Source organism: Silurus aristotelis (genome assembly GCF_946808225.1).
Source record: "Silurus aristotelis genome assembly, chromosome: 7".
In the NCBI taxonomy this organism is placed as follows: Eukaryota; Metazoa; Chordata; class Actinopteri; order Siluriformes; family Siluridae; genus Silurus; species Silurus aristotelis.
In genome coordinates, this window is record NC_139580.1 from 1554249 (window position 1) to 1566748 (window position 12500).

The 12500-nt window shown below is 44.7% G+C and overlaps 2 protein-coding genes and 1 long non-coding RNA gene across 4 annotated transcripts in view; 1 reads left to right on the forward strand and 2 right to left on the reverse strand.

Moving 5' to 3' along the window:
- The window catches only part of slc44a4 (solute carrier family 44 member 4), a 35714-nt gene extending 33518 nt beyond the window's left edge, over positions 1–2196 (forward strand). For both annotated transcript variants that reach the window (XM_083546700.1, XM_083546701.1), the window contains exons 21-22: positions 145–229; positions 1030–2196. In XM_083546700.1, the coding sequence (XP_083402826.1) occupies positions 145–229; positions 1030–1133 (189 nt within the window). In that variant the 3' untranslated portion in view covers positions 1134–2196. The remainder of the gene's footprint in view (positions 1–144; positions 230–1029) is intronic.
- A 1770-nt stretch (positions 2197–3966) lies between these two features.
- LOC310728370 lies at positions 3967–5634 on the reverse strand. Its single transcript, XR_014534249.1, has 2 exons — positions 5222–5634; positions 3967–5083 (listed from the first exon to the last, which is right to left on the reverse strand). It is a non-coding gene; the product is annotated as an uncharacterized lncRNA (long non-coding RNA).
- Positions 5635–6943: 1309 nt separating this feature from the next.
- The window catches only part of rnf5 (ring finger protein 5), an 8006-nt gene continuing 2449 nt past the window's right edge, over positions 6944–12500 (reverse strand). Inside the window, exons 2-6 of the mRNA XM_083545722.1 lie at positions 11197–11215; positions 9923–10035; positions 9740–9794; positions 7954–8062; positions 6944–7845 (exon numbers count right to left, since the gene is read on the reverse strand). Coding sequence (XP_083401848.1) covers positions 7727–7845; positions 7954–8062; positions 9740–9794; positions 9923–10035; positions 11197–11215 — 415 coding nt within the window. The 3' untranslated portion in view covers positions 6944–7726. The remainder of the gene's footprint in view (positions 7846–7953; positions 8063–9739; positions 9795–9922; positions 10036–11196; positions 11216–12500) is intronic.

Sequence of the window (12500 nt, forward strand, 5' to 3'; positions counted from 1 at the left end):
GCAGATACAGAAGAACATCAGCGTGGAAACCTTCATCACTCAGCATCAATGCATTTACACAGAAATCCTGATCAGAACAAAAGAGCATGGATCAATCATTTACCTGTGTGTGTGTGTGTGTGTGTGTGTGTGTGTGTGGTACAGGCAGTAGTGTTTGGTGCATATCTAATTGCCAGCGCATTCTTCAGCGTCTACAGCATGTGTGTGGACACACTGTTCCTCTGCTTCTGTAAGTACTCTCTCACACTGTTCCTCTACCTCACACTGTTCCTCTACCTCACACTGTTCATCTACCTTTCAATGTTCTTCTACCTCTCACTGTTCCTTCACCTCTCACTGTTCCCTGTACCTCTCACTGTTCCCTGTACCTCTCACTGTTCCTTTACCTCTCACTGTTCCCTGTACCTCGCACTGTTCCTCTACCTCACACTGTTCATCTAACTTTAATGTTCTTCTACCTCTCACTGTTCCTTTACCTCTCACTGTTCCCTGTACCTCTCACTGTTCCTTTACCTCTCACTGTTCCTTTACCTCTCACTGTTCCTTTACCTCTCACTGTTCCCTGTACCTCACACTGTTCCTCTACCTCACACTGTTCCTCTAACTTTCAATGTTCTTTTACCTCTCACTGTTCCTTTACCTCTCACTATTCCTCTACCTCACACTGTTCCTCTACCTCACACTGTTCATCTACCTTTCAATGTTCTTCTACCTCTCACTGTTCCTTCACCTCTCACTGTTCCCTGTACCTCTCACTGTTCCTTCACCTCTCACTGTTCCCTGTACCTCTCACTGTTCCCTGTACCTCTCACTGTTCCCTGTACCTCTCACTGTTCCTTTACCTCTCACTGTTCCCTGTACCTCACACGGTTCCTTTACCTCTCACTGTTCCCTGTACCCCTCACTGTTCCCTGTACCTCTCACTGTTCCTCTACCTCACACAGGTCATCTACCTTTAATATGTTCTTTTACCTCTCACTGTTCCCTGTACCTCACACTGTTCCTCTACCTCACACTGTTCCTCCTTAGTGGAAGATCTGGAGAGGAATGACGGCAGCGCCGAGAAGCCCTATTACATGTCCAAGAACCTGATGAAGATCCTGAACAAAAAAAACAAACAGCCCAAAAAATGAGTCTTCACGTCCTGCTCCACTTAAACCCAGTCACATGACCAGTGATCTTCTTTACCTGCTCTCACACACTGCACTTTAACCTCTTTTATGGTGTTTTTACTGCTTTTAGTGTCCAGGTTTCTGACTTACACCAGCGTCCAGCTCCACGTCTCCTCCAGGCCGAATTATTCTGAAATACGTGATTAGCACGTGTTAGCTTAGTTTTATAGATGTTTATCTACTATATTTTATAGAATTGTACAGAATTGTTTTAGAAACTGAAACTCCTAAAAAAAAATATAGATTCCAGAAACACTGATCCCAGACGTGACGCTTTCTACACGCTGACTAGACACGTGAGAGACGTGTAAAAGAGGCGTGTTTGGTGTCTTGCTTCTTTTCTGAATTTAACGTTAACCTTTGTTGCCATTAGCTGTGTGTGACCGATTAAACACACACACACACACACACACACACACACACACACACACACACACACACACATCCAAGTCAAGTGTGTCCTTCTTTCCTATGTTATCATTAGCATGTTTTCTGTTTAAAGCTAGGCTAGCATTAGCATGGACAGGTTTGCTATGTGGTTTATATTATTACCACGCACGCACACGCACGCACACGCACGCACACGCACGCACACACACACACACACACACACACACACATAACCAGCTTTAAATGTGTTTGTATAATTTATTTCAGTGAATGTTTGTATATGAATCATTAATCTGGATTAACAGAAGAAAACTACTCAACACTGTGAAGCTCTGGAGCAGTGAGGTGTGTGTGTGAGAGAGGTTTAATATTGGGATGAATGGTTTATATTTTATACAGAGTTATGTGTGTAAATGATTTATCTGTGTGTGTGTGTGTGTGTGTGAGACTCTACATGACTGTAATGTTTGCCTGATGCTCTGAGAGACACGTTCATCTTTATGTTCCTCAACTTTTAGTGCCAGAGGACAACATTTTTATTTTTAAACAAATAGACGTTTATACAGTGATGATGATGATGATGATGATGATGAGTGGAATTTATGCAGCTGTGGAGTAAAGTGTTTATTATAAACTCTGTCTCAGTGTGTGTGTGTGTGTGTGTGTGTGGCTCTTCCTTGTGCTCTAGAGTCGAGTCATTCTGGATCTCTTCAGTGCACACCGTTCCACAATCTTTATTCCAAACTGTTTAGAATCAATCAGTTGATATTTTTCTTGAACCTTTTAAACTTTTCCAGAGCCCTGTGTGTGTGTGTGTGTGTGTAACCATGCTCTAGAACACCTCATGCTGCTCTAGAATGGATGTTCTAAAAACGTGGTAATTATCTAATTCTACAGCCTTAAAGTTACATTTAATTCAGTTTTACCTTTAGAGCGTTTTAACAAATCAGAACACAGATATTGAGTGTGTCAGTGGTGACTGTGGTGAAGGAAGAAACCTTGAGAGGAACCAGATCAAAACTGATCCTCATCCTGAACACCAAATGCCCATTTATTTAAAGTTGCTCAGTAATCACATGGATCTGTTTGAATCTTCAAGTAAAACTCTTTCATTCTGGTCTTAGTCTAAATTCATTTACATAATACTGGTCTAGAACCTTCTACTTGATATTGGTTTTGATTGCTTTCATTTTACTCTTAAACCCTTTCTCTTTCTTTCTTTCTTTCTTTCTTTCTTTCTTTCTTTCTTTCTTTCTTTCTTTCTTTCTTTCTTTCTAGTTCTAAACGGTTCTGTTGAAATGTATCTGGTGTCTTCTCATCACCATTGTTCTGTTCTCCAGTTACTGAAGCTCCAATTTACTCCTCAAAACCTTGTGTATAATACTATTAAAAAAGCCCTTCAGGCCCTCCCCTTCTACTTCAGGAGTCCCTGCAAAAAATAATAAAGTAAAACATATATATATATATAAAAAAAGTAAAATAATAGATGGGAGACAAACAGATGATTAGATGAGAACAGATGAGACTAAATAATCAATATAATAAAACATACAACAGGAGAAAAAAACGGAAGAGAAAAGAGGGAAAAGTGAAAAAACAGCTAAATTATTAACTTAATTTATTAAGAAATAAAAATATACAGAATTTAATCAGTGGAAAAGAATTAATTAGAAATAAACCATGGGGAAAAGGAAGGAAGGGGAGAGAGAGAGAGAGAGAGAGAGAGAGAGAGAGAGAGAGAGAAAGAAAAAAACAACATCTACAGATAAACAGAAAAAAACTAAAATAACCAAATAAACGAGGTGAAAGACAGAACAGTGGAACAGAAGTGAATAAAGAGCAGAGACTGAAATAAAACAGAACCCAAAACAAAACAGAATTAAACAATCTGAAAACAAATCATTTATAAAAATGAACAGAATTTTATACACACTAGCACCAAAAGTTTGTGGACACAAACCGACACACTGGTATGTGCTTTTTGAACATCTCATTCTACATGTAGTCTTCATTCACTGCTATAATGAGCTCCACTCTTCTGAGAAGATGTTCCACTAGATTTATTCCTCTACCAGGGTGTTAGTAAAGGCAGGTAGTGATGTAGATGAGAAGATGAGGAGGTCTGAGGTGCAGTCAGTGTTCAGTATGGTTAGAGCTCTATAGCAGGAGAACTTCTACGACATACAGCCCATGGAAAGCAGATCTTCATGGAGTTGGCTTTTTATGCAAAGTACCCGAAGACGTCCTACACAACTTTGGGTAACAGTTTAGAGTTAAAAAAAAAAAAAAAAAAAAAAAAAAAAGTGGGTTAAACGTGTTTATAGAGAGCAAATAATAATAATAAAAATTGGAGCGGAGCAGAAGGAAACAGAACCAAACAGATCAGAGAAAACAGGAGGCGGGGTTTAGATCCGATAGGAAACATTTATTGACAGACGCTCCGTATAGGACCCCGCCCACATCCTGTAAGCTCCACCCACAACCCCAACACAGATTAAGTCTTTTATTCAGGCCAAAAAAGACGAGTAATACAACAGCAAGGTAAAGCGCAACACACACACACACACACACACACACACACACACACACACATCACCACCATCCTGATCTGAACCCCGCTTGGCCGAGTGTGCATGGCCATGTGCTGTTATCTTTACAAAATGGCAGACGGGGCATTAATAAAACACTTCTCCCCAGAATGCTAGTCAAAAAACACTGCTAGCATACAATCAAAGCGCTAGGTCGTCCTCAGAATCCTGAGCTAGCTAATGGAACATGTTTGGAGTGTTTGGTTCTGGACAACTCAAGAACATGGTTCTGAGGTTCTCCTAGTCCTGGTGCTCCACGCTCGCTCTCGGGATCGAGTCCACAGCAGTGTTACAGGGAAAAACCTTCCCTCCTGATTTCCTCCATGGTGATGTTCGAACTTACAGAAGAGTACAGGAACAGACACTGGAGCTCATCATGGGAAACACACACACACACACACACACACACACACACACACACACACACGTTAACACGTCACGTGTCAGACTCACTCCACCGAACAGCGTTTGTAATAAACTGGACACCGATGTTACACTCCGCCCCTCAAAACACGGATTCACGTGACGTTTGTTCTAATGTCGGCCATTGTGAGGCGCCGTCCCAAACCGCGACCCCAGAGAACTCGTGATGTTGATGTCGTATACGTGTGCAAAATTCCTAATGACGTGTTTCATATACCAACAGGGTTCATCAGAGCGTTTGTGGTAATGCACAGCGCTAATGTATTATATGATACGCTCACCGCTAGTTAGTCATTAAAATACCAGGCTGTGAGAGTGAAGTCACCCATCGAGCGCTCGCTCCCTATATGTGGAGAACACTGAGAAATGAAGGCAGCAGAGGAAACACTGCTTTGGCCTGATTAGCGTCGTCACACGTCAGAGGACTGACCACCATGACTCAAGACTCGCATACATGACTCGACAATGACGACCATCACTCACGTCCCTCGTTCAGACTCGCGTCCAGGACTCACAATCGGACCATCACTCACGCCCCTCGTTCAGACTCACGTCCAGGACTCACAATCAGACCATCACTCACGTCCCTCGTTCAGACTCACGTCCAGGACTCACAATCGGACCATCACTTACGTCCCTCGTTCAGACTCACGATCTGACCATCACTCATGTCCCTCGTTCAGACTCACGATCTGACCATCACTCACGTCCCTCGTTCAGACTCACGTCCAGGACTCACGATCTGACCATCACTCACATCCCTCGTTCAGACTCACGTCCAGGACTCACGACCTGACCATCACTCACGTCCCTCGTTCAGACTCACGTCCAGGACTCACAATCGGACCATCACTTACGTCCCTCGTTCAGACTCACGATCTGACCATCACTCATGTCCCTCGTTCAGACTCACGATCTGACCATCACTCACGTCCCTCGTTCAGACTCACGTCCAGGACTCACGATCTGACCATCACTCACATCCCTCGTTCAGACTCACGTCCAGGACTCACGACCTGACCATCACTCACGTCCCTCGTTCAGACTCACGATCTGACCATCACTCATGTCCCTCGTTCAGACTCACGATCTGACCATCACTCACGTCCCTCGTTCAGACTCACGTCCAGGACTCACAATCGGACCATCACTCACGCCCCTCGTTCAGACTCACGTCCAGGACTCACGATCTGACCATCACTCACGTCCCTCGTTCAGACTCACGTCCAGGACTCACAATCGGACCATCACTCACGTCCCTCGTTCAGACTCACGATCTGACCATCACTCACGTCCCTCGTTTAGACTCACGGTCTGACCATCACTCACGTCCCTCGTTCAGACTTACGTCCAGGACTCACGATCTGACCACCACTCACATCCCTCGTTTAGACTCACAATCGGACCATCACTCACGTCCCTCGTTCAGACTCACGTCCAGGACTCACAATCGGACCATCACTCACGCCCCTCGTTCAGACTCACGTCCAGGACTCACGATCTGACCATCACTCACGTCCCTCGTTCAGACTCACGTCCAGGACTCACAATCGGACCATCACTCACGTCCCTCGTTCAGACTCACGATCTGACCATCACTCACGTCCCTCGTTTAGACTCACGGTCTGACCATCACTCACGTCCCTCGTTCAGACTTACGTCCAGGACTCACGATCTGACCATCACTCACGCCCCTCGTTCAGATTAATGTCCAGGACTCACGATCTGACCATCACTCACGTCCCTCGTTCAGACTCACGTCCAGGATTTACGATCTGACCATCACTCACGCCCCTCGTTCAGACTCACGATCTGACCATCACTCACATCCCTCGTTCAGACTCACAATCGGACCATCACTCACGCCCCTCGTTCAGACTCACATCCAGGACTCACGATCTGCCCACCACTCACATCCCTCGTTTAGACTCACAATCGGACCATCACTCACGTCCCTCGTTCAGACTCACGTCCAGGACTCATTTCCAACTGAAGGCTTTTTTTTCTCATCAGTATCAGGAAGTGATGGCAGTGATGTTAAAGGCCAGTGACCACACACAGCTTCACTTTACAGCTGAAAGGTCGATGTGGTACGCTTCATGACTCTTCTGGTTTACACTCGTGGCTCCACGTACAAGTAAGTAACGCTTCAAAGTGCTCTTGATCTACCCGAACGGGACGCCACTGATTCACGGTAAGCCACTCCCCCAGAATTCACAGTTGCACACTGTGGCTGGCTACATCCTTTATTCGGCCCGATCCTAACAGCCTGCTCGAGAAACTGCTAATTGTTAGCTTTCCATATCACTGTGTGCCTGACTTTTTGGCGCAAAATTTCTTTTGCGTACGATGAGTTACTCTTCCTCTGACCTCTTCTAGTCTGAGAAAACCTTCTACATGGTTTTCAGAGAAACACAGACAATAGAAAAACGAGAGTAAACTGGAGGAGAAAATCCCAAACCAGCCACGGTGCAAGCTGTAATCGTACCTGGAAATGTTAGAGAGGAATTTAGCATTCGCCATTCAGGCACATCTGGATACTAATACGGTGTGGTGTTACGCTAAAAACACATGAAGAAAGCGGCAAGGCATGAAGGCTTCTCAGGTCCAAGCTCTTCCCTGATTATCCGAGCATGAACGCTTAGTGGTTGCGACGCTAGTTTTGCTAATCAGTAGCACCTCACAGATTCATCAAGCTGAAGACTCTGGATGGGGGGGCGTGGCTTACTTATGATGCATTTATCTAACACTAAAATGATCGTGGGAACCCCCTCGTTGTCATAGAAACCAGATACAAAGGGGATGGTAATACTCTTTCACACACTAATGCACTGAACACTAGTGTGTGTGTGTGTGTGTGTGTGTGTGTGTGTGTGTGTGTGTGTGTGTGTGTGTGTGTGTGTGCATGTGTAAGACGAGGGATTCTCTTTGGTATGAAGCAGATATGATACGGTGGGATAATGAATGTAGTGATGTGCACGTGTTTAATACTAATGCTCTCTCTGCATAATCCGTGTGTGTGTGTTGGTTTCAACATCATCTCTTCCTCCTAATTTTCATCCAGTTTCTCTCTCTCTCCCTCCCCCCCCCCCTCTCTCTCTCTCTCTCCCCCCCCCCTCTCTCTCTCTCTCCCCCTCCCCTACACACACACATTCACACACTCAGCATCCAGAAGAAGAAGAAGATAGCGAGGAAGAGGAAGAGCGAGTCCTGCCAGTTGTTGCCGTTGTTACCGTTCCCGTTGCCTTGGTGATCCGGGGCGTAGTGAGGATCTAAAAATTATTTCCAATTAAAAAAACAAAAACAAAAAGAATTTCAGACAGGCTGTGGAAGGAGTTTTCCAGAACAAGTGTTCTAAGACGTGATTGGTTGAGGATCACCTGGTCTGTGGAACGGGTCGTTGGTGTTGAATATTGTGGTGAAGAAGCCGAAAGGAAAAGCACCGATACCGAAAGACATGTGGAAGCCGGTATCACCGAAACCCTGAAACTAAACACACACAATATTACTACAATCAATTCCTTAAATCCCGCCTTCCTCAAGGGGACGATACTGACAATCTAACAGACTGTATCACTGACATCATCAACTCCTGTGTGGAGAATACTGTACCCACCAGGACTGTACAGTGTTTTCCCAAAAACAAACCAGGAAACAACCCTGAGATAAAGACTCTCCTTAAAAAGAAGAGGGTGTTTAAATCAGGAAACAAGAAAGAGCTGAAAACTGTCCAGAGAGAACTGAAGATCAGAGAAGGAAAAGCTTGCTAGAGGAGGAAGACGGAGGATCAGCTGCAGCAGAACAACGTCAGCGGTGTGTGGAAGGGGCTCAAAACCATCACTGGTCATAAGGAGCCCAGCTCTCAGGCTGAGGGTGAATGATCTGAATCTAGTCTTTAGAAGATTTGATCATATTGCTGTACATGTTTGACCTGAGCTTGAAGCTGGGGAAGGTGCCACGCTACTGACCAGTAGCACTGACCTCGCATCCAATGAAGATAGTGGAGAGGCTGGTGCTCACTAATCTCTGACCTCTGGTGAGCCAATCAATGGATCCACTTTAGTTTGCCTACCAACCTGGCATTGGAGTGTAAGACGCAGTTATCTTCCTCCTAAATCCAGATACTTCACACCTGGAAAAGGCTGAGAGCACTGTGAGAGTCATGCTTTTTTTTTTTTTTACTTCTCTAGTGCTTTTAACACCATCCAACCTGCGCTCCCGAGGGATAAGATGGTGTACATGGGAGTGAACCATCATCTGTCTGCCTGGATACTGGACTACCTCACAGACCGACCACAATATGTGAGGACTCGTGACTGTGAGTCTGACATGGTTGTCTGCAACACTGGAGCCCCAAACCAAAGAACTGGTGGTGGATTTCCATAGGCACAAACACACTTCATCATTACCATCAGTGAACATTCAGGGAAAGAACATTGTGAAAGTGAACTCTTACAAATACCTGGTGTTCATCTGAACATCAAACTGGACTGGACAGACAACACTGAGGCAATTTATAAGAAAGGGCAGAGCAGACTCTTTCTGCTGAGGAAACTAAGGTCTTTTGGAGTGCAGGGAGAGCTCTACTGAAGACCTTTTTTGACTCTGTGGTGGCCTCAGCCATCTTCTATGGTGTGGTCTGCTGGTGCAGCAGCATCTCTACTGCAGACAGGAAGAGACTGGACAAGCTGATCAGGAAGTTCAGCTCAGTCCTGGGGATTCCTCTGGACACTGTACAGGAGGTAGGAGAAGGAGGATGGGAGCTAAACTATCATCATTACTGGAGAACATCTCTCAGCCCCTGTATGAAACAGTTTCATCTCTGAGCAGCAGCGATACAGAAGATCTTTTCTCCCTGCTGCTATTAGACTTTACAATCAGAGCGGCTCAGTGAACCAGTCACCAAAATACACACTGTTACTGTTTAACTGTGTAATAATACCACCTGTGTGTAATATTACCTGTAATACGTGCGTAACTAATTACTAGTGGTCTCTCTTTTCCTTATTTGTGTTTATACATTGTGTTGTGTTTATACTGTATACTATAGTGTGTGTCTGTTCTTTCATATATTTGCATTTATTTTTTCTTTGCTGCTGTAACAGAGAAATAAAGGAATAAAGGTTTATCTTATCGTCCCCATTACCCCCTGTAGGGACGACTTACCCCTCTGCTCTCAGGCTCTGTTCTCTGTCCCTGAGGTCGAGGTGGAGTTTTTAATCTGGAACACACACACACACACACACACACACACACACACTTGATAAAGATGTGGTATGAAGTGAATGCGTGGCTACAGCGTATCGCTAGCTTCAGGTTTGCTTGTGCTGTATACGGGGACGGACGTACCTGGGGTCCTCCTGGCTGGTGCTGCCACGGCCGTACAGAGGAATGACTTTGTCTCTGCTGATTCCCGCTTTGCACACAGGACACTGCTGCCTGCTTGGCCTCGTCTCCAACCACTGCAGGAGGAAACCAGAGGTTGCAGCTAGAACCTTACTAGTGCCTGTAGAACTGTACCCAACTTACTACCACTGCGACTACTGTTTCTACTCTTAATCAGCTTCCTTATCTTTCACAAGTGGACTTATACGAGGTGGCATCAGAAAGTTTTGAGACTAGATTTGTAACACAAACAGCAGTCACAGGGAGCACCGACCTTTATAAGTCCTGTGTACATCGGGTGCGTTACCACAGCTGCTATTTTATCACGGACAGCAGGTTAGAACAAAGAGCAAACGTGAAATTCTGTGTGAAACTGGGAAAATCTGCCACAGTGATGTTTGACGTGAGGTACGTTTCACATATGGTGATGCTGCAACGAGTCGTTTGAGGTGTTTCAAGCAGCACGCGCACATCAAGAGCAGAAGAACATCACTGGAACACAACGAGAGATCAGGAAAAACTTTGATGCGCTTAACCCCTGAAAAAACTTTCAGCAACTCGTGCATGATGATCATCAGAGAACAATCGACATGATCTCACTTCCACATCCACCAAGAGATTTGGCTCCTGCATACTTCGCCCTCTTCCCAAGGATGAAGATGCAGCTCAAAGGTCGTCGTTTTGACACCACTACAGAGATCAAGCAGAAGGAGCTTGACACACATTGAAAGTAGACTCCAGGACACATTCCAGAAGAACACTGGGAGGTGCTGTATTACTGTGCAAGGCGACTATTTTGAAGGTGATAGTGTGGAAACGTAAATAAAGCACTTTCATGTAAACAGAGTGAGTCTCCAAACATTTTGATACCACCTCGTATTTGGTGAGATGCTCATTAGCCTTGCTAGCTCACGATCTCTCTTTTTTTCTTCAGGTCCATTTCATTCTAGCCATGTGAGGAAACCACATTACTGATAGGATAATGTTAATGCTAATTCACCTTTATTAGCATGGCTTAATGTAGGTGAAATTTTTCACTGTGCCATTACCAGGTCTACTTTTGCATTTATGGCTTTTAGCAGATGCCCGTATCCAGAACAACTAACAACCGAGGGTCCCAGCAGGGATTTTAACTTGAGACCTTCCGATCCAGAGTCCACTGCGCTACCACCTCCACCTCTCCGAATTTTACTTATCATGCTAGCAAATCTGTAACACCAGAAGAGGAGTTGACTTACCTGATGGAGACATGGCCAGCTGTGGAGACACAGAGGAACAGCAGGATTAATGACTGCAGTGTGAATTTACAAACAGGAGCACCGAATTTAAATTCAGGCAAATCAAGTCAGAACACCAGAACTCCAGCCTGACCTCTCTTAGCTTGAAGGCTCTCCAAATCTTTCTGGAAGTGGACAATTGTTCAATACTTTATAGACATAACTGAGAGGTATGTAGGTAGACAAAGGCAGATCAGGTGTCCTAACAGATCTTCTCCATGAAAGTATGCTGCTCAAGCATGGCCAAGTTTGTTTCTCATTTCAGGTTTAATTATCATGGCAGTCCACCAAAGTGATCAAGACTGTACATAACATGCCTTACATCTGACCCTCACTTTTCATCTGGCATCCTGAAGAGTCAGCAAAATGGCACCTTGATATCATTTCAGGAAGAGCATGACTAGGTTGTGGGTCAACGACTCCTGACTCATTGGGTGGGTCCTTGTAACTAGAGGTTGCCCGATTCATCGGTTTTGCCCCTTAATCAGGACTGATATTTGGGCTACTCATAGTCTGCTGTCCCCACAGATCTAATATCCAAGGGTGGTCCTTCTGGGAGCATTACACTTCACTAAAATGTAAACAAGGTACATATTTAAGAGGTTTGGTTCAGCTTACTGTCTGTATCGGTGTAAAAAGCTTGTGGGTCCATGGGGGTCTTTGAGTACAGTCACTGCACCTCCAAACTGTGACTCATAAATCTTATAAGGTCACCTGGCTAGTGGAGCAGCATCACTCATATCCACCCAAACAGACCCAGATGAACCCGGTGAGAAGTTAGAAATTCTCTAGGAGGAGCTGGAATCTGTAGCCAGGGATTGAGAAACCTTGACTGACCTTTAATCCTGCTGTCACAACAACCCCTGAGAGGGAACGCAAACGAAACTGAATGAATGATGAGCACCACTGGCAGGTTACACAATGGAAAGTACGAGGCATTAAACATGGAACAGTGTTTACTAAACGCAGTACGGCTGCAAGAGTCAATATTTACATCAGGGTTTTATTTCAAGGTCACAAGCTGAAAGTTCTTCCACAACTCTACCACATGTTCTTCAGCTAGGTTAAGAGCATTCTACAATAAGATCCATGTTGTTCTTGCTTCAAACAGCAAACTTCAGGTAGGAACTATTTTTCTTCCCAAAGATCGTGGAAGTGAAAGAACATCATTGTAGGACAGGAAAAAGCCTCACGACAAGTGTTTGGATTTGACGACTCTCTAGCGTATCATGGTGAAGCTCCAGCCTTCAGATATAAATGATAAA